The sequence below is a fragment of the Lactuca saligna genome, chromosome 2, assembly GCF_052625555.1.
Source record: "Lactuca saligna cultivar CGN05327 chromosome 2, ASM5262555v1, whole genome shotgun sequence".
NCBI classification, from domain to species: domain Eukaryota; kingdom Viridiplantae; phylum Streptophyta; class Magnoliopsida; order Asterales; family Asteraceae; genus Lactuca; species Lactuca saligna.
The window spans coordinates 135,271,297-135,295,719 of NC_136418.1; the positions used below are offsets into that span (position 1 = coordinate 135,271,297).

At 35.8% G+C, this 24,423-nt stretch overlaps 1 protein-coding gene across 3 annotated transcripts; it reads left to right on the forward strand.

Annotated features, from left to right (window-relative positions):
- Positions 1-11,917: 11,917 nt before the first annotated feature.
- LOC145031712 (cysteine-rich receptor-like protein kinase 2) lies at positions 11,918-23,244 on the forward strand. 3 transcript variants are annotated; one of them, XR_013677006.1, is made up of 8 exons: positions 11,918-12,367; positions 13,264-13,682; positions 13,792-13,911; positions 21,524-21,639; positions 21,781-21,988; positions 22,073-22,304; positions 22,390-22,532; positions 22,811-22,924. XR_013677006.1 is itself a non-coding variant. In XM_078980318.1 (8 exons), the coding sequence occupies exons 1-8, from the start codon at positions 11,985-11,987 to the stop codon at positions 23,075-23,077; spliced, it is 1,899 nt and encodes a 632-aa protein (XP_078836444.1). In that variant the 5' UTR covers positions 11,918-11,984; the 3' UTR covers positions 23,078-23,244. The 3 variants fall into 3 exon arrangements, 2 of the variants coding, with proteins under 2 accessions (XP_078836444.1, XP_078836445.1); XM_078980318.1 differs by having other exon boundaries at positions 22,379-22,532; positions 22,811-23,244; XM_078980319.1 differs by lacking the exon at positions 22,811-22,924 and having other exon boundaries at positions 22,390-22,551.
- The last annotated feature ends 1,179 nt before the right edge of the window (positions 23,245-24,423 follow it).

Sequence of the window (24,423 nt, forward strand, 5' to 3'; positions counted from 1 at the left end):
TCATCGCTTGGCTCATCGCTTCCCATAATATTTTACCACTGATATATCATCACTCATGTTTCATCACTCGTCATCTATCTCATCTTTAATCTACGCATCTTTTACCCATCATAATTATTGGTATAAAATACATATAAAGTTTAAGAAAAATAAAACATGTATACTTTTGTTCATCCAGCATAGATATCAAGAACACAGATAATATGCACACATAACATGAAATTTATATTAAATACTTCATATCTATGTGTAAGAAGAAAGTAACTATGCACTTAGTTTAGTAGTGTGACTATATAGAATCTAACTAGAAATGGTCATCGATTCATGATCGTCGGGTTCGGGACGCAGAATGGCTTCATCAAATGAGAGAGAGAAAGAAAGCTAGGTGTAAGAAAGCTTATGGTCGAATTGGCTATTTATAGGCTGATTTTTAGCCTCTCATGTCATGAGAATTCATTGCTCACGTCGTGAGCCATTGCTGTATCACCTCGTAGCTTCGCCATGCACGTTCTAGGCTTGAATAGTTTTCGTTTGACTTATCACGTCGTGAGAAATCATGCTCACGTCGTGAGCCTTAAACGTAGACTTGCCATCTGCATTCTAGCATTGAAAAGTGGCGTTTTGACTCCTCATTTCGTGAGAAATAATGCTCGCATTGTGAGTCCTGTCATATTACGGTTTCTGACATGTGTCATGCTCTCAGACCGCTACATATTCGGAAGGCCATAACTTTTGCATACAAGCTCCGTTTTTGACGTTCTTTATATCCACGCATAGGTTGAGACATACTATATAACTTTCATTTAGAACCCTAAGTCTAAAAAGTAATTTATAGTAAACTCACTTTTTATGATTCCCGGTGTCGTGTCGGTTTTGTCACGAAACTTCGACAGGTCATAACTTCTTTGTTATGACTCGGATTTCAGTGTTCTTTATATGTACGAAAAGCTTGTGACATACACTACAACTTAGTTAATATTATTTATTATAAATAATCATCTATAAAAAAATTCATTTGTGACGCTTATCGTCTCTAAATTGACTAGCCCGAATCTGTGGGCGTTATAGTTATCTCCCCCTTAGGATGATTACATCCCAGAATCATAAACGAAACAGGGTTTGTATAATGACTCCATACGTTATCTTTTTATCCTAGGTAATAACCGTAGCTTCTATGTTCCTTCGAATCAATATCTAAGTCTTGGACTTCTTGACTACAGGCGATGCTCAATCTTACACTCGCTCTTTATCCTATATATTGGAATTTCAATCGTATCCTTCGAGTTACAAAATCGATCCTTGTTGGAGACTCCTTCTTCTTCTTAAACAGACTAATCTTAAGAGAAATTATTTACTTTGATTATCATAACAACCCATGGGTCATGTTCTAATGACCTCTCATCATATGATGCAATGCTTAGACTCAGGTCTCTTAGAGTCAAATTCTAGAATGGAATTTACCTTCTTTAATGTTCTAATATGATATAATCACATTTTAGCATGTAGAATTTCTTGCTATAGACCTCTTACTTAAATAATGGTCATGACACTTCTATTGATTGCTTCGATTATCTTTCACTTCAATCTTCTAGCTTAAGTCAGATGTTACATCGATCTTGGTTCTCTAAACCATGTAACATACTCGTTTTTGTCGGACTCGATTTGATATGACCACTAGGCTTGGAAAAATAATCATCTTCTTAGTCATTATCGAAACAATGGTAACGACAGATTTGAACAAAACAAAATCAATTACTAGCTTTTTAGTAACGTTGTGATTTTCCCTTATCCAAGTGCAAGTCATGTGCTTCCGGTAGTATAGGCCTCTACTACCTTTCACACATACTCATACTCATCCCAAGTATTGTCTCGTAGTCCCCATGTTCTTATATCCTAAAATCACAAAACAATTTAACACATATGAATGTGTCTGAATAATCATATAATTTTCCCTAGACTCTACTAGGACTTCTTCCATGTGTATCTTCGATCATCAATTATACTTCAACTCGGTTGGTGATGGAAATTCTAGATGATGGAATAACTTCATGGATTAGACCAAAAGTTATTTCTTTCTGCCAATCGAAAGTGTACTTCTCCCGTACTATACGTGTTATTTATTAGATGCATTCTAAAGGAAAGATACCTCTCTTATGATATCTTTTGATAAGTGTCATTCACTATCATAAGCCATCTCATTTCCTCTATTTTCTCAGTCTATCATGGTTCACATCATTTCGTGAACTTCTACCATTGTGATAGGTTCGGGTGTAGGCGCAACGACCGATACATGACCCATCACATTGTTAGGCTCAGGTTGTCGTCTTCCTTAGATATTTCCTAGTCTGTATTCACCATCATGTTTTGTACACCAAAGCAAATGTTGGGTGTACCGAGATGAGAATTTAAGATAGGAAATCCTTATTTACGATAGACGTATAAATCTCCTTATTACTTCGAAAAGTTATATGTCAGTTGTAATAGCATAATTAAACGTTTAGAAATCTAAACACATAAAATTTCCAGATCCGATTGGCAATAGACCATGGATCCGATGAAATAATAGCATCATAAAGCATATACGACTATAACATAAATCATTTAGCACATAAAAGCAATTTACGCATCTAATCCTAAAGTAAGCTAGTGCATGTGTCAAATTAGGTGTACTGCCTAAAAAATTTTAGATACACTCCTCACGATCATCGCTTAGCATTCTAAGTTTAAGTCTAGAAATCCTACAAATTCCTAGTTCGCTTAAACAAATGCTCTGATCCTAACTGTGACATCCCCATTTTCACGGCCATAAAAGATTGATTTGTTTATTCTTTATTCGAAAATTAGAGAATATTTTTAAAGAAATATATTGCGGAATGTGTTCCTAGAAAACATGATAAATATATTATCAAAGCATTTCCGAAGAAATGTATTTTATTGATACTAAAACTTTGGGATGTCATCATCAATACAAAAACATAAGCATAAACTGATTGTACTTTCATTTACACTAGTGATCTACATCTCTTTTAATCTCTTGGTGTAATGTAGCTTCATATTGACACCTGTTATACAAATAAACTGAGTGGGTCAAGTTGGAAAACCTGGTAAGTACATAGGGTTATCAACCCACAATAATAAAGTTATTATGTTTTATCATCAAACAATTAACCCAGTTACCCGTCTCCATTATATTCTTTATTTCCTAAGGATCTACCCTAAGAATCATCTATCACTCATTCCTATGGATTCTTCCTAAGGAATACGCACGAAGTCCATCATCGACAGGGTTTATACAATATGGACTAAATCCATAGTTGCCAGGGTTCATCCAAAGGGTGCTAAATCCATAGCTTCCAGGGTTTATCTCATTTATTGATAGTATTATTTTTGAGAGTCTACTCGCAATACATGTTATTGGGTTTTTAGAGTACACTGAGTGAACATATCGTTAACAACACCTAAAGGTTGCGAGCATGCTAGTGTTCCACCGGACTGTCTGGAATAGTCCGTGGTTGTCATCCATAATCTGCTAGATGACGGGGCCATCTCTTGGGTTATCGCTTGGTACATCGCTTGGCTCATCGCTTCTCACCATATTTTACATCTCATATATCATCGCTCATATATCATCACTCATCGTTTATCTCATCTTTAATCTACCCATCTTTTACCCATCATAACTATTGTTATAAAATACATATACAATTTAAGAAAAATAAAACATGTATAATTTTTTTTCATCCAGCATAGATATCAAGAACACAGATAATATGCACACATAGCACTTAATTTATATTAAATACATCATATCTATGTATAAGATGAAAGTAACTATGCACTCACTTTTGTAGCATGGCTAGATAGAATCTAACTAGAAACGGTCAATGGTTCGTGATCGTCGGGATCGGGACACAGAACGGCTTTAGCAAGCGAGAGAGAGAAAGAAAGTTAGGTGTAAGAAAGCTTAGTGTCAAAATGGCTATTTATAGGCTGATTTTTGGCCTCTCACGTCGTGAGAATTCATTGCTCACGTCGTCAGCCTTAAACGTAGACTTGCCATATGTAATTCTAGCATCTAAAAGTGGCATTTTGACTCCTCATGTCATGAGAAATAATGCTCACATCGTGAGTCCAGTGAGATTAGGGTTTTTGACACGTGTTATGCTCTCAGACAGCTACATCTTCAGAAGGTCATAACTTTTGCATACAAGCTCCGTTTTTGACATTCTTTATATCCACGTGTAAGTGGGGACTACTGTACAACTTTCATTTAGACCCATAAGTCTAAAGATTATTTATCGTAAACTCACTTTTTACGATTCCTAGTGCCGTGTCGGTTTTGTTGTGAAACTTCGACAAGTCATAACTTCTTTGTTATAACTTGGATTTTAGCATTCTTTATATGTACGAAAACCTTGTGACATATATTAAAACTTAGTTAAGATTATTTATTCTAAATAATCATCTATAAAAAAGTCATTTTTGATGCTTATCGTCTCTAAATTGACTAGACTGAATCTATGGGCGTTACAAGATGGTGGTGTGTAGATGGTTCCCTGCAAAGGCAATGTCTGTATTGATGATGTTCTCGGCGGTTCTTGGTAGAGATGATAGGTGGCATAAGGGTGGTTCGAGGTGGCGAGATGTTTAACTAGAGGCAAAGTAGAATCATCAAGATTTAGGAGTCGTTTCAAGAAGTGAAGATGGTAAGGGATGTGAAAAACAATGGTAACAAGGGATGTTGGGTGTTCTTCATGGTCGTAATGTTGGTTTTCGGCTAAGGTATGGTAGATCGCGATGTTGTCAACTAGTTGTTGTTTATGCTCAGTTGTGAAGGAGGTCAACGTAGAGATGCTCGATGGTGGTTAATGGAGGAAAAAGTGGTGTCTCTTGGTGATTCTTGTTTTCTTAGCAGCAAACAGGTGGTAAAGATGATGGTGGTTTAAGATTGGTTTCCGGTGGGATGTTTTTTTGGTGTTGTTTGCATTTTTTGGGGTGGTCTTCATCATTTTATGGTGCAGTCTATATTGTTCCTGGACTGTTTGGTGTAGTTTTTTGTTGTCAAGAGCTTCCCTATAAAGATAAATATGGGATTGATTCACATTGATTCTTCCATTTCTTGTATTTTCTTGTAATTATTTTTTTTCCTGTTATAGGATTGTTTCCTTTTCTTTTTCCATATAACTTTGTGTATAAATTGGGCTTTTTTCTAAGAAGATGAATATACAAAATATTAGAAATATTTCTCTCTGTTTTACATGGTATCAGAGCAATAACGGAAGTATAGATTAGTCGAATTACCTCCTTACTCTCGAAAACCCCTTACCATGAGCGAAAAAAAACCCTCCTGCCATTGTACAAAAAATACAAGATGTACTGCTTCCATCCGGAATCATCTTGGTTGATAAGAGTTACCCGTTATGGTCTCAACTCATATAGATGGGAATCGGATCAAGGAACAAACTAGGGTCCCTGACTGGTTCTAACCCGAAACCAACTGGCGAAAAAACGATGGAAGCTTGGGTTTTCGATAACCATCATGTCAAGAGTAGGCTCATTGATTCTATAAGTCCACCTTTGATGCAGCAGTTCCTCAAACTTCAGACGGCTAAAAAATTTTGGGAAGCGGCTGCCAAGACGTTTTATGATGGCATAAACGAGACACAATTATTCGAATTGAACCAGAGGTCTTTCACCATGCGTTAAAACGGAAGAATTCTACCTACGTAATACAATGAACTGATAAGTATCTTTCAAGAAATTGATTCTCATATTCTGAAGCAAGATCATGATGGTGATGTCACTACTATAGTATCTCTTCACAAGACTCTCACTCGTCTTCGAGTAAATATCTTTTAGCCGGTCTTAACCCAAAGTTCAACCAAGACCGAAGTGAAATCCTATGAAAAGATCCACCCCTCAACCTTGATTCATGCTATGCATATGTATGAAAGGACCAAAATCAAAGACTCACCTTGGAAGAACCGAAGGTTGAATCCGATGGCATGGTCAATTTGACTACACGAAGTCTCTCCACAAAAGTGAAAGGCTATAATAATAAGTGAAATACCCTTAACTGTACTCAATGTAGTGAAGAAGGACACTTAAAGCAATGGTGTGATGAGATTATTGGGTATCCGGATTGGTGGCATTTCTAAAAAAAACATGGAAGAAGATTGGACAGGCTAGTACGACTGCTACCGAAAAACCATAAGAGACCTATAATCCCATCGCAACTCATGTGAAAAAAAATATATCATATGACAAATGATCCATCTCAACTTATATCAATTAATTCCCAAACGCAATCTGATATTCTTGCCGCTAATAGGGGAATAGCTCATGTAACATGTGAAGGAATGACAAAAATATCTCAGTCTATGAATCTTGATACTATCCTTGTTTTCCATTTTTCATCAAGTCTATTATCTGTTAGTTAGATTACAAGAACCTTGATCTACTTTGTAACTTTTTGGTCTGATGAGTGTGTATTCTAGGATATCACGAGCCATCAGATTCTAGGTTGTGGTAGTAGATGAGGAAAGTTGTACTATCTTGAGGAGGGACGAAGAGGTGTGGCTCTTAATACTGAAGTGAAGGAAGGAAATAAAGTTGGCTTGGTTTTGGTATAGGCGATTAGGGCACCTATTTTTCAATTATTATAGGAAATTAAAACCATATTTATTTCTATATGCAAAGGATTTTGATTTTACATGCGGTATATGTGATTTGGTGAAAACCATTGAACTTCTTATAAAACCTATGTTCCCTTTATGATTATTCATTTAGATGTATGGGGTCCAATCAAAATTGCTACACCAAACAGTGCTTTTTATTTTGTAATATTTATTGGTGAATGCGCTCGTATGGTGTGGGTTTCTCTCTTAAAATATAAAGGAGAAGTAAGTTATGTGTTTCAAGAAGTATACCAAATGGTGAAATCACAGTATAAAAGTGATATTCAAGTTCTTGAAATTGACAATGGGGGTGAATATATTAATCATGAGACATAACAATTTTGCAAGATGAACTCCATTCGACATCAAACTTCATGTGTTAATGCACCCCAACAAAATGGTATTGCAAAACGCAAGAATACACAAACACTCGAAGTTGTCCATGCTTCCTTATTTGAAATGAATGTTCCACAAGAAATATTGGGTTGAAAAAGTTTGATTTGTAACATACCTTCTAAATAGAACCATGTCTCGGGATATCGATGTATCATCCGAACCATTGTAAGTTTCCTTTTCAACCCGTATTAGGCTAAATATTTTCAAAAATGGTCAATTGGCTAGTACGTTGGGCGCGCTCTATGAGTACGCTTAGCGTACTAGCTAAACCTTGGTCGTGGACATCGCCTACATACATTGGGCTTATGTAGGGTTATGTTGGGCATACTCATGATAGGGAAAGCCATAATTTTTAGGGTTTTTACCCTATTTAAAGACCTTAAGTCCCTAATAAGCTTCACCCTCTCAGCCTCCCTTGTTCTTTAAGTGTTAAAATTGAACCCTAACCTTCTTGCATGCACTTTTGAGTTTACCTTGATGATTTTTTGTGATATTAGTTGGTTTTGAAGAAGAAAGAAGTTTGGAAAGAAGCAAGGGCAAGGAAGGAGCTTGTAGATCCAGAAGTTTGGCACCAATTTCAACTCTTTGAAGGTATAAAGTTTGAACCTTGAACATTGCATGCTTAGATCTAGTTTTACGATGGAAAATGTCATCTTTTGGTCCCATAGTTTGGATTCTTGGAGTTAACAAACTTGAATCCATATAAGCTATCCACATGAGCTCCTGGAGGTGTTATGAGTCATAAAAATTGGATCTTGATGGTTAAGCCTCAACCATGCAAGTGTTAGGAGAAACCAAGTGTGTTTATGGACTTGATTCATGTTTTAAGCCCCATTCATGCATGAAAAAGCATAAAGTTTGCAACTGTATGGCTTAGGACGTTTCTACAGCCTTGGAGCTAAGTTTTGGGTGTTAGGTCTTAATGAAATAAGTTAAGAAGGTGGTTTTGGGTTGGCTGACCAGTACACTGGGCATAGTCCCATGTACACTGTGTGTACTGGGTTTCTGACACCCCGGATCTGAGTCAATATCAGCATACGTTGGGCATATATGCAGAGTACATCACGCGTACACATGCATTGGGAAAAAAGGGATTTTGGGCTCCTGGTTTTGTTAGGCTTTGGATCTATTTAATTGGGCCTCAAGCCCACCTGTTATAACAAAGTATTTTGGGCTTAGGACCATGATTAGGTGTATTTGAGCAATATTGGGCCTTAGAAGCCTCTTTGGTTGGGCTTGGACACTTTTTGGTTGTTTTGGAATTGGGCCTTACAGGGAGGAGACCTAATAAAGAAAAGGTAAAGGAACCTTTTTGTTTTAAGTTAGGGATTGGGGTTTGGACCTTCGGGCTAGATTGTGACCTAATTACTAATTACGATTTTATGCTTGTGTGATAGGGAGAGGAGTTCGTGAATCATCCACTGAGTATGTTTTGACATCCACAGTTTGAGGTGGGTCTTTCTTCGCAGTAGCCATGGGTCGAAGGCACCAAGGCTGTCCCACTAGTTATGTTATAACATGATGATTGTCTTAGAGATAATTTTCAGTCGTGTTGGTATTTGTATGATAACTCTACCATTATTGCTATGATATTATGTGGTAGTAATAGGGGTGAAATAGACCCTATATACAATTGAAATAGACCGAAGGGGTAGACCAGCACCCATATATGTTTGGCAGTATCTGGTTGAGATAGACCAAAGAGGTAGGCCAATACCCAGATATGCTTGGAAGTATCTGGTTGAAATAGACGGAAGGGCAGGCCAGCACCCAGATATGCTTGGCATTATGTTTGTTCAGTATGTTGTATAGCATATTTGATTTGTATATGGTATGTTGGGGGAACTCATAAACCTTTATGCTTACGACTCTCAGTTTCTATTTTAGGTACCTCTAGTTCGAAGGGGAAGGGCCCGGTTTGATCGCACCGCATCACTCCATGTTTTTTCTGCACTTAGTGATTTTATGGATTTATACTCTGATGTTATGATATACGGTGACTTATTTAATCTTTTGGTATCAGTTTCTTATGAATGGATGAATTTAAAAAAAATATTTACGTTTTTGGGATGTTACACCCCCCCCCCCCCCTTGAAAAGCTCCATGAACTCAAATCCACTCCAAGTTGTTCGAATCTTGAACCAAGTGTATTTGGGTGTACCACATATACACACCAAAATACAGGGAAACTAGAACCTCGGCTGTCAAATGCATGTTCCTTGGTTATGAAAACCTTCAAAAAGGTAATAGATGCTATGACCCAGAAAAACAAAATATGTATATTACCAGAGATGTCGTGTTCCATGAAAACATTCCTTTCATTTGTCATGAGTACTTCCTTTAGAGGGGGAGGGGTTAAAAATAGTAAACACTTATGATTATCAAGAAAACACTCATGACCAACTCGAGTGAAAACGAACCATTTACTAAATCGATAGAAGAAACAAGCCCCTCAACTTTAGACTATGTTGAATCCAATTCGATTGTTGAAGAAATCAAAGAGCCTCATGAATATATAAGGTCACTAAACTCCACCCTACGTAACGATAGGCCGCAAGAGTCTCCTGAGGTAATATTTATTCCTTTTAATGCTCTTGACCCCTCTGTGTTATAAGAAAATGAACCTAGATACCCGAAGAGACAAAACATGGGAATTTTGAGAAAACAGTACCAAGCTAATCTCAACACGAAAGCTAAATATCCTATCAACAACTATGTATCATTGCAACGATTGTCTAAATCTCATGCTCTCATAATAGGGTAACTTTCTTTTGTTCCCATACCATCGAATGTCCAAGAAGAATTAACAGAAGAAAAGTGGAAGAATGTTTTGAATAAAGAAATGAATGCCTTACAAAAAAAAATCAAACTTGGGATCTTGTGACTCTTCCCCAAGGAAAGAAAACTTTGGAATGCAGGTGGATATACTCCATCAAACACGATGCACAAAGAAACATAGACATGTACAAGGCTAGACTCGTGGCGAAAGTATACACTCAGAAATATGTGATCGAATATGGAGACACCGTTGCCTCCGTATAAAAAATAAACACCATTCGTATTCTCATCTCTATAGCTACGAATCGAGATTGGCCTTTAAAATAATCTTATTTGAAAAATGCTTTCTTAAATGGGCATTTTGAAGAACAAGTGTTCATGGATCCACCCAGGGATGGAATGCAATAATAAAGTGTATAAGTTAACTAAGGCATTGTTTGGCCTAAACCATTCTCCTCGGGCATGGTTTGGAAGATTCTCAACCTTTATGAAAAAGAGTGGCTATAAACAAAGTGATGTGACCACATTTTGTTTGTTAAACACAAAGGTAACAATATAACTGCCCTTGTTGTCTATGTCCATGAGATTTTAGTCACAGGAAACAATCTAGATGAAATGACAAACCTCCAAAAATCCTTGAAGCAACATTTCAATTGAAAGATCTTGGATACCTAAAGTATTTTTTAGGTATTGAGCTAGCTGGATCAAAACAATGGATTTTCTATGTGTCAAAGGAAATCTATTCTAGACCTGTTAACATAAACTGGGATGTTGGACTGTCAGCCATCAGACACTCATATCGAAATGAACCACAGACTAAATATGTGTCCAAACCAAACACCAACAAGCAAGGAACGATACCAAAGGTTAGTAGGAAAACTGATATATCTCTCTCATACTCGACCTGACATTGCTTATGTTGTTAGTGTTGTGAGTCGGTTCATGCATTCTCCAAGCGAAGATTATATGAATGTAGTACTTAGAATATTACGATATTTTAAAGGCTCCTCGGGAAAAGGTCTATGGTTCAAGAAACAGATGGGAAGTCTCCATCAGACTATTTCACATGCATAGAGGGAAATCTGGTCACCTGGAGAAGTAAGAAAGAAAAAGTGGTTGCTCGATCAAGTGTTGAAGTTGAATACAGAGGGATGGTTCACAAAGTGTGTGAACTATTGTGGATTAAACGAATTTTGAGAGATATTGGAATTGTTCATAGTGACCTAATGCTTCTATACTGTGACAATGAAGCTGCAGTAAAAATAGCATATAACCTGGTTCAACATGACAGAACAAAGCATGTTGAACTTGATCCTCACTTCATCAAGGATCACCTGGAAAAGAAAACAATTGGTCTCCCTCTTGTTACCTCAAAAGACCAACTTGCTAACATGCTTACTAAAGTCGTATGTGGGAGAGTTTTTCAAAGCTCTCTTAACAAGCTGGGAATGATTGACATCCATTCTCCAGCTTGAGCGGGTGTGTTGTCGGGAGCTTCCCTATAAAGATAAATATGAGATTGATTCACGTTGATTATCTCATATCTTGTATTTTCTTTTAATTAATTTTCCTCCTGTTATAGGATTGTTTCCTTTTCTTTTTCCCTCTAACTTTAAGTATAAATTGAGCTTTTTGCCAAGAAGATGAATATACAGAATATTAGAAATATTGCTCTTTGTTTTATAGTTTTGGCAAAAAACAAATTTGAACAGCAAATCTATTCTATTTTACCCCTACAATTCTCCTAAATCTCCACTTATATCTCTCACGAGACTTGAACCCTCAATCTCAAAGAAAGAGAGTAACACCGGATACCGCTTCAACAAATTGTTTTTGTACTAATGTATTATCAACCGTTTGTCACAACAAAGTAACGACATCAATTGGTTTTATGATTATTTTCCATATTTTTATTTCACAAATCGTAATTTGGCAGCGCAGTTTTTGTCAAGTTAAAAACATAAAATGTGATACAGCGGTGTTGACTTAAATATTTTGGCACATTTCCCCTTAAATTATATATTAACCCAGGACTATTTGTGGAATTATACCTATCTTCTCTCTGCGGCATTATTTTCCATATAACCTAGCAGACACGGTCATAGGAGGGCAAATTAAGTGGGGAGAAAGAGGATGCCAGCTTTAGTGGTGGCCGTTCTAATTATATTAGTAGTGATTGTGAAGGTAGGAGTTGCACAATCCAGCACCAACGATAGCAATACTAACACGCCCCTTAGATTTTACTGTGGCAGCAATGATGCGATGTCTCCTACAAGTTTTTCTAGAAACCTTCACTCTTCGTTTTCTCAACTCAGAAGCCAGTTGTCGAAAGCTGGTGTTTATTACGCCAGAGCCCAGAACTTGGAAAACGGCGATGCTGTGTATGCACTCGCCCAGTGCCGGAACTATCTCTCAGCAGCCCGGTGTTTGGATTGCTTTGATGTATCCGTATCTGTAGTCGAAACATGTGGTTCTGCGAATGGTGCTACTGTCTATCTCGATAACTGCTTTCTCAGGTGAATACTTTTCTTTCAGTTCTTTTTAAATTATTAAATAAAATAGAATTGCTTTAACTTCACGAGGTTCTGTTTGAGATTTGTTTATCGATAATCATTGTTTGCAGTTGTCATACATAGCCGATAATGCTAAGTTATTGTAGTAAAAAAGCAATGTTAATCAAATGTGTAAGAAATTTAAAAGGATATAATACAGTTCTTAATTATTATGTCCACGCGTTGTCCATACTACATATATTGTTTATTATATAAAAATCTCTAACTGTAAAGTTGACATGCGCACGTATCGATCAGTGTACATGAAATCGACGAATATGGTGAATTATATATTGGTCAACGTTCAAATAGTCATTAAATTCACTAGCAGTCATTATTGATTTGTCAAAATAGTTATATGTGAAGAGGGGTTTTAAATATAAAATTCTAGTCGTATTATACGTCTCTTTCAACCATTAACTTATGAACAAACATATATAGTAAATTAAGAACCTTTCTCTTGGTGGTGTAATAGCAAGCAAAGAAGGATGTACTTATAAATTTCCTTATACATAAATGTAAATCTTTATCGAGATTTAAAATATGTCTTCTAATTTTTTCCATCTTTAAAAATTAAAAAGTATTTACGATATACCATAACTGAAAAATTGCTCATCAAATGATATAAATACAATACAACAGGCCTTGACCCGACATACATATACAAAGAGATTCGTCCTAACTGTAAATATAATACATATATTGATAGTGGTAACAAAGTTCAATCTGTTATCAATAAAAATTAATGATATTGTATTTATCGCTAATAAATTCAGAGTTTTATATTTTATCAATTAGTTTGACAGAAGATTCCCATGTTTTTGTATATTTTTATTGATACATCTTTTATGTTGCTTAAGATTTGAGAACTACGACCAATTTTATAATGACCCAGAAGGTAGTTTAGATGCTTCTATCGCCCCACTAGGAATATGTGGTAATGAGTCAACATTTCAGTCAATAACAACCTTCAATCAAGCAGTAGAGGACTTATTATCAGACATTCGAGTTGCTACCCCAAGAACTTCTGATTTCTACACAGCATCCAAAAGGCAAGTTGGTGACAGTAATACTACACTATATGCAATTGGACAATGTGTTGAGAATGTGAGCCAGGTAATTTGCAAAGACTGCTTGAGTACATCATATAATAGTTTATACAACTGTCTTCCTGCTGCTGAAGGAAGAGCTATTAATGTTGGATGTTTTATGAGGTATTCGGAGTTTCCATTTTTTCAAGATAACCAGACAATCAACCTCATACCTTTACTAGATGAAGGTGAGCACTTTCTTAATTATATGTTGCTTTCTTTAAAAATCTCCATGTTTACAATCTTTTTATCCCTATAACAATATTGAGAATTGTATTGGGTCAATTTGTGTCACAGAGAGTTCAAGCATATTTGCCATTATCATTGGAGTAAGTAGCAGTGTAGCTCTTCTTCTGATTATAATTGCTTTATCCTTGTGGTATCGGCGATGGAAAAAGTTCAAGGCTTTTAGAGAAGGTAGTATTTTTAACATATATATTCCTATAAAACTTACTATATATGAGTCATTTAGTGAATCTTATAATAGTTTTGTATGACTAGATCTCTAGCTAGTTTGAACATTCTCATTAATATCATGGTTCAATTACTATCATGATGCATTCACATACACATACGCTCTCTCGTATATGGGTGTGCATGTGTGTCTGTGCGGGAGGATGTTAGCGATAATTTGGTAGAGTATTTACCATGTTATTAGATTTTACTGTATGTATATCATTTATCCAGCCCTAAAATATCTCTAATCTTGTATGTATTATTCATTAATGAGAAGGGATTAATTAGGAGAAATAATCTTATTATCATGGTATCAAGTTTCTGACCTAGCTAGTGACCTCCCTTCAAACTAGTGTGACCTCCTTCTTCCTTTTCTTTGATCCCTTCTCTTATACTACACTGTGTCTACTTACAAAACCCTACAAAATTGTGAACATTAAAGCATACATTCTTCTCATTCTAGATCAAGATCTTCTAAATAGTGATGCATAGTGAGAATGTTTTAAAATCCATTGCAATGGATTTGGTGTCTCTAGTTATCTCGTTAGGCCGAACAACAATGCTCCATAAAAGTCTACTAAATCTGAATAGAATCTTATTGATTCTATTGTAAAGATTTGGATCTACGATACTATCTCACATTCTCTCCTCCAGATGATTCAGAAGAGAAATGTAACTAACAACCAATTTTGGAAAAATCTTGAAACCTTGTTTAGAGACACGTATGCCAAAAAAAATGCAAAATAACAATGAACTTCGCAATATTGTCATCGAGGACCCAATCATTACCGAATGCTACAGTAATATCAAGACTATTACTAACCTAGTTGATAATATTGATGTATCATACCCAAAAACAATTTAGTTGCATATATCATCAATGCCCTCTCTCCAAAGTTGGACGACATCTCCTATCTTATCCACCCCAATTCACTTTTATCCGTGTTCTTGAAAGCTAGGTCAATGATGCTACTTGAAGTGCAAATGAATGAACCAACTATAGAGTTGAAATCTCCATGCAACTCATTCAGACAACTCATACTCTCCAATTATTCTAGCTGTTGAAAACCAACATCATATGGCTCATGGAAGAGAAAAAAGTTTTGGCGGTAGTATATGTTGGGTTGAAACACACTTTTATTCAAAATGGAACAAAAAAAACAAAGATACACACTTTATTACAAGAGAAATAAACAACCGTTTGGCTAATACTCACTCTAAGTATTACTATCTATCACTCTCTGTTTTTTGGTGCTCTACAACTGAAGTTAGAGCTCTTATTTATACCTAAACGAGCCTACAATTAATAGTGGTACCATTTACTGTGTTTAATATGTGAACATACGAATCTACCATTTTAATATCAACAAAGGAAGCATTCACTTGTCAACAAAAGATGGTAGTGCAGCTATTCATGTCAGGTTTACACCCAAGTCACCCAAGTCAGGTTTACACTCACATTCCCCCCCATAAACCAAACTTGGCTTGAAATTCGTCATGCTGATCCTATTTCACATTTCACCATGTTTCACGTATGCTAAAGCCTTTGTAAAGATGTTTGCCCCATGATCTTTCGAGTTGACATATTCCACTATAATTTTCCCGCGTTCGACACATTCTCGTATGAAATGATAATGAATGTTAATGTGTTTGTATCAACCATGAAACACAAGTTTTTTCATTAATGTGATTGCTAACCTATTATCGACATAGAGGGTGATAGGCATGGTATGATGTCCCGTGAGATCCTTCACGAGATTTGCAAGCCAAATGGATTAACATGCTTCTGTTGTAGCTGCAATGAACTCGACTTCACATGTGGACAATGAAACAGTCTTTTGCTTTTGGGATTGCCTAGTTATCTCATTATTTCCTAGATAGAAAATCATTCCACTTGTGTTCTTACTATTAATAGGGTCACCTCCAAGACCACTATCAGTAAAGCCAACCAAATCTTCAATTTCACGACCTCTTCCATAGTTGAGTCCATAATCAGTGGTTCCTTTCATGAATCATAAGATTTGTTTCACAACATGGAAATGCTAAGAGGTTGGTTCCTCCATGAAACCACTTGCAATTACAACCGAAAATGATAAGTCTGGTCACAGGTAGGTCAACTTTTTCACCATATTCATCCTTCTTAACCTTCAACTTATGTTCCATTGGTGAGGTTGTCGGGTTGTAATCTAACAACCTAAATTGCTCCAAAATATTATTTGCATATGTCGTTTGTTGCAAAGATATTCCCTACTTATTTTGTGAAACTTTGATTCCAAGGTAGTAAGAAAGTAATGCCAAGTCACTCATTTCTAATCCTTTCTTCATTTGTTCCTTGAATACAACAAAGTCGTTGGTGTTCGACCCTGTAATGATCAAGTCATCAACATAGACACCAACAATCATAATTTTGTCTTTTGAGTCGTGCTAAGTCAAGGATGAGCCTTACAATGTCAAGTCGTGCTAAGGAAAGGATGTGCCTTACGGTGTCAAGTCATGCTACCGGTGCAAAAACTTCATCAAATTCGACCTCTACCTTTTGTACAAATCCTTTTACTACAAGTCGAGCTTTATGTTTCACTGTTTTTCCCATGTTGTTTTTCTTCACTTTAAACACCCATTTCAAACTGATTAATTTATGACTCGGTGGCAAATTGGTAAGTTACCATGTCTTGTTCTTCTTGATTGCATGCAACTATCTTTGCATAGCCTCCTGCCATGCTTTAGAGGTTACCGCCTCTTTAAAATTCAAGGGCGAATCCGGTGCAATCATTAACAATTATCCAGGTTCTAGGAACACATCTTCGACATTCGAATAGATACCAGTTAGAGAACGTAACCCCCTAGGCCTAATCTTACTAGAATGGATTTCCATGTGGGTTGAGGTTAAAGAAAATGGGTTGAAATTGAAATGCGTGGGGCTGTTTCAGGATGTTCAAATTCACCATATGGTTGTCTAATTTGGATAGTATCAATTTTGGGACTGTCTGGTTATTCCGAGTTGGTTTTGGGTTCATTTTGGGGTGTTTCAAGGTGTATTTGGGGTTGTGGTTCTATTATGGTAAAGGTCTTGGGAGTCTCGATCTCGTCTTCTTGTTTTTGTATTAATTTCATTCTTCTTCTTTTTTGGTAAAAAACATCTTGGAAAACACGCAATTTCTAGTCTTGCGGATCAAATAAATGGTTGCCTTTAGTTCCATCTTCCACACCTAAATACACCATCTATTTACTTCTATCATCAAGTTTCCTCAAGTGACCACCTACAAGTTTAGCAAAAGCAACACAATCAAAAACTTTTAGATGTTCAACGTTTGGTTTTTTTCCAAACCAAACTTCATATGGTGTCATGACGGGAAGTGATTCTGTTGGTAGGAGGTTGAGAAGATAACCTGCATGTCCAACCCTTTTCCCCAGAACTCACCTAAGACATTTCTTCCTTTAAGCAAACTTCTTGCCATGTCCATAACTATCCGATTTCTCCTTTCTACAAATTCGTTTTTTTGAGGAGAATGTGGTGATGTAAGATGTCTTTGAATACCATTTTCTTCACAAAATAATGAGAATTCTTTTAAAGTGAACTCTCTCCCTCGATCTGTTCGAAGTGTCTTCAGTTGATATCTCGAATTCATTTCAACGATAAACTTGAACCGTTTGAAAGCGTTCAACACTTCAAACTTGCCTGATAACATGTAAACTCACATCCACCGACTAAAATCATCACTAAAAGAAGAAAATATTTACTCCCTGCAATAGACATAGGTGTGATCGGACCACATAGTCTTTTTGAATAAGTTGCAGAGGTTTTTGAGCACGAAAAAACGTGTGATCCGAGAAAGAAATTCATGTTTGTTTGGAAAGAACACACCCTTCACATACTTGATTTGGGTGCTCAATCTTTGGGACTCCGGTTGCCATATTCTTTTCGGATAAGTTCTTTAAGGCGAGAAAGTTAATGTGATCGAGTCTAGAATGTCATATCCAAGTTGTTTTTGTCTTTTATTTCTAAAAGACTAGTTGGTCTACTGGTCCTTAAAGGAGTTTTATACAACCAGTTTGGGGATCATTTAACTCTCAAAAGTAGAGTTTTGTTTCCTTCAAACAATTCCAGATCCGACCCATCCATTATCACTGACTCCCTTTCTCCGTCATTTGTCCAAAACTAATAATATTTTTTTAGACTTGGAATAAAATATACATTATTAAAGAGTCTTTGGTCGCTATTTTTACTATCGAATAAAATCAACCATTTTCCCAAATTAGCGACACTCGAACCATCCCCAAATTTCATGTCACCTGTAACGTGATCATCTAGTTCTCTAAACTTTGAGCGGCCTCTGGTTAGATAACTGCTAAAACCGTTGTCGAGATACCATACCTCGGACTCGACTCGACTTTCTCCTGATGCAAGAAGATTAATAGAAATCTTATCTTTTAGAGGAAACTTTTGTGTGCATATTCTTGTGATACTTCCATCATCAAAATAGGTTCTTCTTCATTCGGTTGAGTGAGGTTGGCCTCCTCATCTCGGTTCTTTTTTGGGTACTCCGAAGCATAATGCCCAAATTGTTAGCAAATAAAACATTTGATTTTACTTTTATCCTTTCGAGAAGGATTATGGTCATTCTGATTTGTATTGGAATCACAACCACATTCTTCACCAAGTGTACAACCTCGGCCTTGTCCCTGGCCTCAGTTACCATGTCCTCCTCGTCCGGTTACCATGTCCTCCTCGTCCTCTTCAAGTGTTTGACGAGTTTCTCTCACCAGTTTTCTTCAAACAAGATGCCCACTCGACAGATGTGTAAGCAATAGAGAAGGTCCTCCTTCTATTTCTCCATAGCTTCAAAGTCTCTCTTAATGGGTTTTAAGATGACCCACAACTTCTTCCACCGTCATATTTTTCAAATCTCCGAATTGCTCGATAGATGTTATTTTATATAAATCGTATCAGTATGGCTCATAGAAACTTTTTCACAACCGTAATTCTTTGATCTGTTCGCCTAAAGAAAGAATACCGGTCACAATAGTATTTAATCTCATGGCAAAATCATCTACTGATTCATTATCTTTCACCTGAATCACCTTGAAGTCACTTCTTAAGGTTTGAGCGTTAGCATCCTTGTCCCAATCGGCTCCCATGTGCATCATCTTAAGTGTTTCCCATGCTTTTTTAGTTGTGTCCTTCTCATCTAACATCAGATGTATGTCCTCTAGAATTGCTTGATAAATATTCACAAGATCCATCCGATCTTTACGTTTGTCCGAATCTACATTTTAAATTACATCACACACTCCTTGTGGTTGTAAATTCACTTGAATTTTTATGGACCACACTGTGTAATTCGTCTTCATGAGCATTGGATAGTGAAACCTAACACTAACGTCTTTCCCGGTCCTTTAAACATTTTCAACTTTCGGTTGAGACGATGACGAGTTTGGTGTAGTCATTCTTGGGAAATACCCGGGCATCCACAACCACACAACTTTTTTAAAAAGTATGGAGATCAATATGAATGTTTTAGATGTTTAATGGGAAAACAAAACTTATATAAAAGTAAAAGGGGCTAAAGTAAAATTTTTCTGAGAAAATGAGACCAAAAATACCAAACATAGTGGCCAAACTGCAGTTTCTGGAAGAACTGAGGCCAATCTACAATTTTCAGAACTTTGTACAATAACTTCTACAGTGTTGATGACGTCACCACTATAGTGTCACCTTTTCCGACGATTTCTCTGGCTGGTTTTTTCTGGCCAACTTTCCGACGATTTTGATCATCTTTGACCGGTAATTTGGAGCCCCTTCGGTGGTCAAAAATTCAGAAAAATATATTTTTAGAATAGTGGAGACGATAACACATGTCCTCTGTACTGCATCCAAATCATTATAACAATCTTGTTGGGGCCCTTTAATGCCTGACTTTAACAGTGCCCGATATTGTTGGAACTTTGCTAAATGAAAACTTTGTCTATGGGACTTGTCCCATATTAGAAGAAAGAGGAAACTTATACTCCCTTAAAAAGCCTCCTACTAGTTGTTTACCAATTAGATCAAAGACATGGACTAAAGGGATTGGGTTGAATTTGGTGATTGAGCTAGTCAAATTGGTCTTGAAAGACTTAGATTAATATATATATATATATATATATATATATATATATATATATATATATATATATATATATATATATATATATATATATATATATTTAATGGCCAAAAGATTGGCCTTGGGCCTTCGGCCTCTTGGGGTCTCATTGAGTGGTTACATTATTTTATATATATTAATTCCGATTTTGACTTTTATTTTTATATTAAACAAATCTTTTAAATTCGTTTTAACTGTCTTGACAGTTATTTTCGGTTGGTAGTTTTGGAGGGAAAAACAATCAAATTATATCTATAAATAGATCACCAAAGACAAGATTTCGGGTTCAGAAAAATCACATAAAAATTCCTCATATAATTTCATATTCCACAAAAAAAATTGAAAGGAACATAATGAATTTCGTCAGAATCAAGAGGAGATCTTGATTGATTGTTGTATCCTCTATACAGATCCCCACCGGGGAAATTTCTGTCTTAGGACACTGCAAAGCAGGCCTTAATCTCTTCAATTTCGTGATTGTATTTTCAATGTAATTATCATACAAGTATGTTTTCTGTAAATTGATTCTTGTATATTATATATATATATATATATATATATATATATATATATATATATATATATATATATATATATATATATTGGATTTCGTTTCTTTAATTTCAATTAGTTTTGTTGATTGTGTACTTGTGTAATAATAGATATCACTTACGTCATGCAACAAATCATTGTTTACATGTACTACTCGCAAAAGCATTCTTCATGTACATTCGAGGAATTATTACTCATGACCTACATCTTTATGCTTCCCTCTCGCGGCCTCACTGTTTATCAGATGTGGATTAGACTAGCTACTTCACCACATGATGATCCACGTTTGGGTAAAATGCCTTTCACGTTCACAACCTTTTCTTATGGTCCTCGAAGCATTAATTAGCGTACGATTTCCCACTCAAGTTTTGATGGAGAATACAAGAATGTTGGCAAACTTAATGGCGAAAACATGCTGACTTTAAAACTTACTTCGTGATTTCTACCACCCGACTAATAGGGTGACTATTATCTATTGTGAAAATGTTAGTGCGGTTTACTTATCGAATAATTCAGTTCAGCATTAGCGTATGATCAAGCATATTGACATAGACATTCACTTTGTGGAGGACAAAGTGGTATCACCCGTACTCTTTACAATATATTATTATTTTCACCAAAGGCCTTCATTTCATTATGTTCTTGAGTGGGGATGAAAGTATGATTATTTGTATTAGGATTAGTATATATATTAGGCTTTATATTCGTATATGGCGTGTTCGTCGTTAATTATCTTTGTAATCTTGTATATATTTTTAGTTAATGAGAAAGGGTAATTTAAGAGAAATTATTTTATTTGATATATACTAAATTTATCTTTTTTTGTTTCTTTGATTGCCCCACTAATCAGATCTGCTACTATACATGTGATTCTTTAGATACATTGGAGTTGAAAGGCGCACGAAGTTATAGTTACCAAGACTTGAAAAAGGCAACTAATAATTTTAGTGAAGAGTGTTTAATAGGAAAAGGTGGTTTTGCCGAAGTATTCAAGGTAACGGAACTCTTGAATTACGTATCAGGCGTTTATAATTTGAGGTGTATTATCTCTTGCAAGGGATACATAATCTTTATCTTTCTAATTTGTGGACATGAGATAATTAATGTAGTACAATGTGAAAATAATTGTCTCCAGGCCACTGTAGATACCGGGGTTCTAGTAGCTGTCAAGAAACTCCATATGGGGCAAAGAGCAAAGAAGGAATTTCAAAATGAAGTTAAGCTTACAAGTAACGTTCGTCACCGAAATCTTATTCTACAACTAGGATGGTGTATTGATGGGCCTGAACTACTCCTTGTGTTAGAATACATGCCCCATGGAAGTCTAGATAAGTTCTTATGGGGTACGTTTATTATGTTAACATATTGATATAATTATTAACATGATGGTGTAAAAATTGCATCACTTATAAAATTATCATCGACAGGTGAAAAAAAGGGATCTCTAAATTGGAAACAACGGTCTGATATTATCTTCGGGATTGCAAGAGGTCTCGCCCATCTACATGGAGAGTTCCATGTCAAGATCATTCATAGAGATATAAAGTCAAGCAACATTCTCCTTGACGACGAATTCCAACCAAAAATTGCAGATTTTGGGTTGGCTAGGTTCCAACCAGAGGATCAAACCCATGTTAGCACCCGGTTTGCTGGAACTATGTAAGTTTCTATTTAAGTTCTATTACTATAGATCCAGTTGATTATAATATATTTCATACTAAATTATATCATAGGGGCTACACAGCACCAGAATATGCAACTCGTGGACATTTATCGGAGAAAGTAGACACTTACAGCTTCGGAATTGTGGCCCTTGAAGTCATTAGTGGCTGGAGGTGTTGCGACGTGAACTATAGTGGGCCTCAAATGAAATACCTTCTTGATCATGTAATCTATACTTGGAAATTCAGCATTACTATATACTTACTACTTTGCAAAAGCATATGGATTTTAGTCGAAATAGTGTATGTGATTATATATATATAGCTACATGGACTTTAACTTAAAGCTTTCCTCATGAAAAGGAAGAAGCATCATATTTTACAACTTATTTTTTAATAGGTTCATGATAGATATATATGTTTTTTTTTCTATTATAAACTTGCGTAAAAGGAAGAAGCATCATATTTTACCACTTTTTTTCTTCATGGTCTTCTGGATGATAGGCTTGGAAGTTATACGAGGAAGGCTTACATATCAAATTGATTGATGAAGCATTATATCCAAATGAATATGATGAAGAAAATGTTATGAAGATCGTGGAGATAGCTCTAATGTGCACTCAGTCACCAGCTTCTTTAAGACCCACCATGTCTGAAGTTGTTTTAATGCTGTCCAGTGGGCCAACTTTGGGGCAAAGACAAATTTCTCGGCCTACCTTCATCGATTCCGATAGAAGAATTCACATAGGTGGATTTTCAAAATGCCCATGATAGAAACGGCTACTTACCAACGTAGACAAATACACTTAAAAGGCAACAGAAGTAAATTAGGCAATGGAAGGACAGTACTCTAGTACTCTGAGTCTGAAATTTTCTTCTTCAATTGTGAACTTGATAATATTAAAATAATAAAATTATATGAAATATTTGATATATTAGATTAACAAGTGACTATTTAACTTGAATAAATATTTCTTTTTAATAACCATTGTATAAAGTAAAAGAAATGCGCAAAATAAGAAGAGTTTTTTTTTTTTGAACAACATTGGGGCAAAGAGAGTACAAAACCTAAATGAAAAAGACCAAATATGAGCACAGATTTTTGTCGTAAAAGCCCCAATTTTACACAAAATATCTGGTTATGTCACTAGTACAAAACGTATTTTTTAGTGCGATGAGGTTTTTTTTTTTTTGGTGCGGTTTTACCTTATGACCACACCATTAAAACACTTTAGCATTAATAAATCAAGGAACCGCACTAACAAATATATTTTTTTATGCTGTTTTTCAAAATCGTACTAATAAATATATTTTTTGATGCTGTTTTCTAAAACCGCACTAATAATAAATGTATTTTTTGATGTTTTCTTAAAAAGCACTAATAAATGCATTTTTTTTTTAACGACAAATCTATTCTACTCCTACACTACTCCTAATTCTCTACATATGTCCCTCACGAGACTTGAACCCTCAACTTCAAGAAGGGAGGGCAACACCGGATACCGCTAGACTAGAAGCCTTTTGGTAATAAATGCATTTTTTTTATGCTACTTTTAAAAATCGCACTAATAAATGTATTTTTTGATACTGTTTTCCAAAACTACAGTAATAGCAAATGTATTTTTTGATGCGGTCTTGGATTGAGTTCCCTCTTTATTTTTGTTCCCGGGCTGAAGCTCATTCCAAAATTTCATTCCCCACGCGATGCCTTTCTCTTCCCCTTTATATTTCCTTAATCTAATTTCATTTGGCCACACAAACCCTAATATCATTGACTACTGCCGCCCTCACCAGCATCCTTGGGTCCTCTCACTCGTGACAAATCTGAATAATCTTTGAGGAGTCGACCTCCACTATAATCATCTTTGTCCATCGCGATCAACCCAACGTCAAGACTAACATGTATGTTTCTGATTTATAATTTTGATTCATAAAATTACTTAATCTATATGTCTGATGCTCTGATTTCTTAAGTTAGGTTGTGGAAGAAAGAAGGGGTTGGGTAAAGAAGCTTGTGACGTTCAAAGGAGAGCACATATTTATGCAGGGGAAGATATAAAGATAGAAAAAACCTAAAAAAAAAAGTAACAATCTCATGTCTTTTATCTACAAAAATT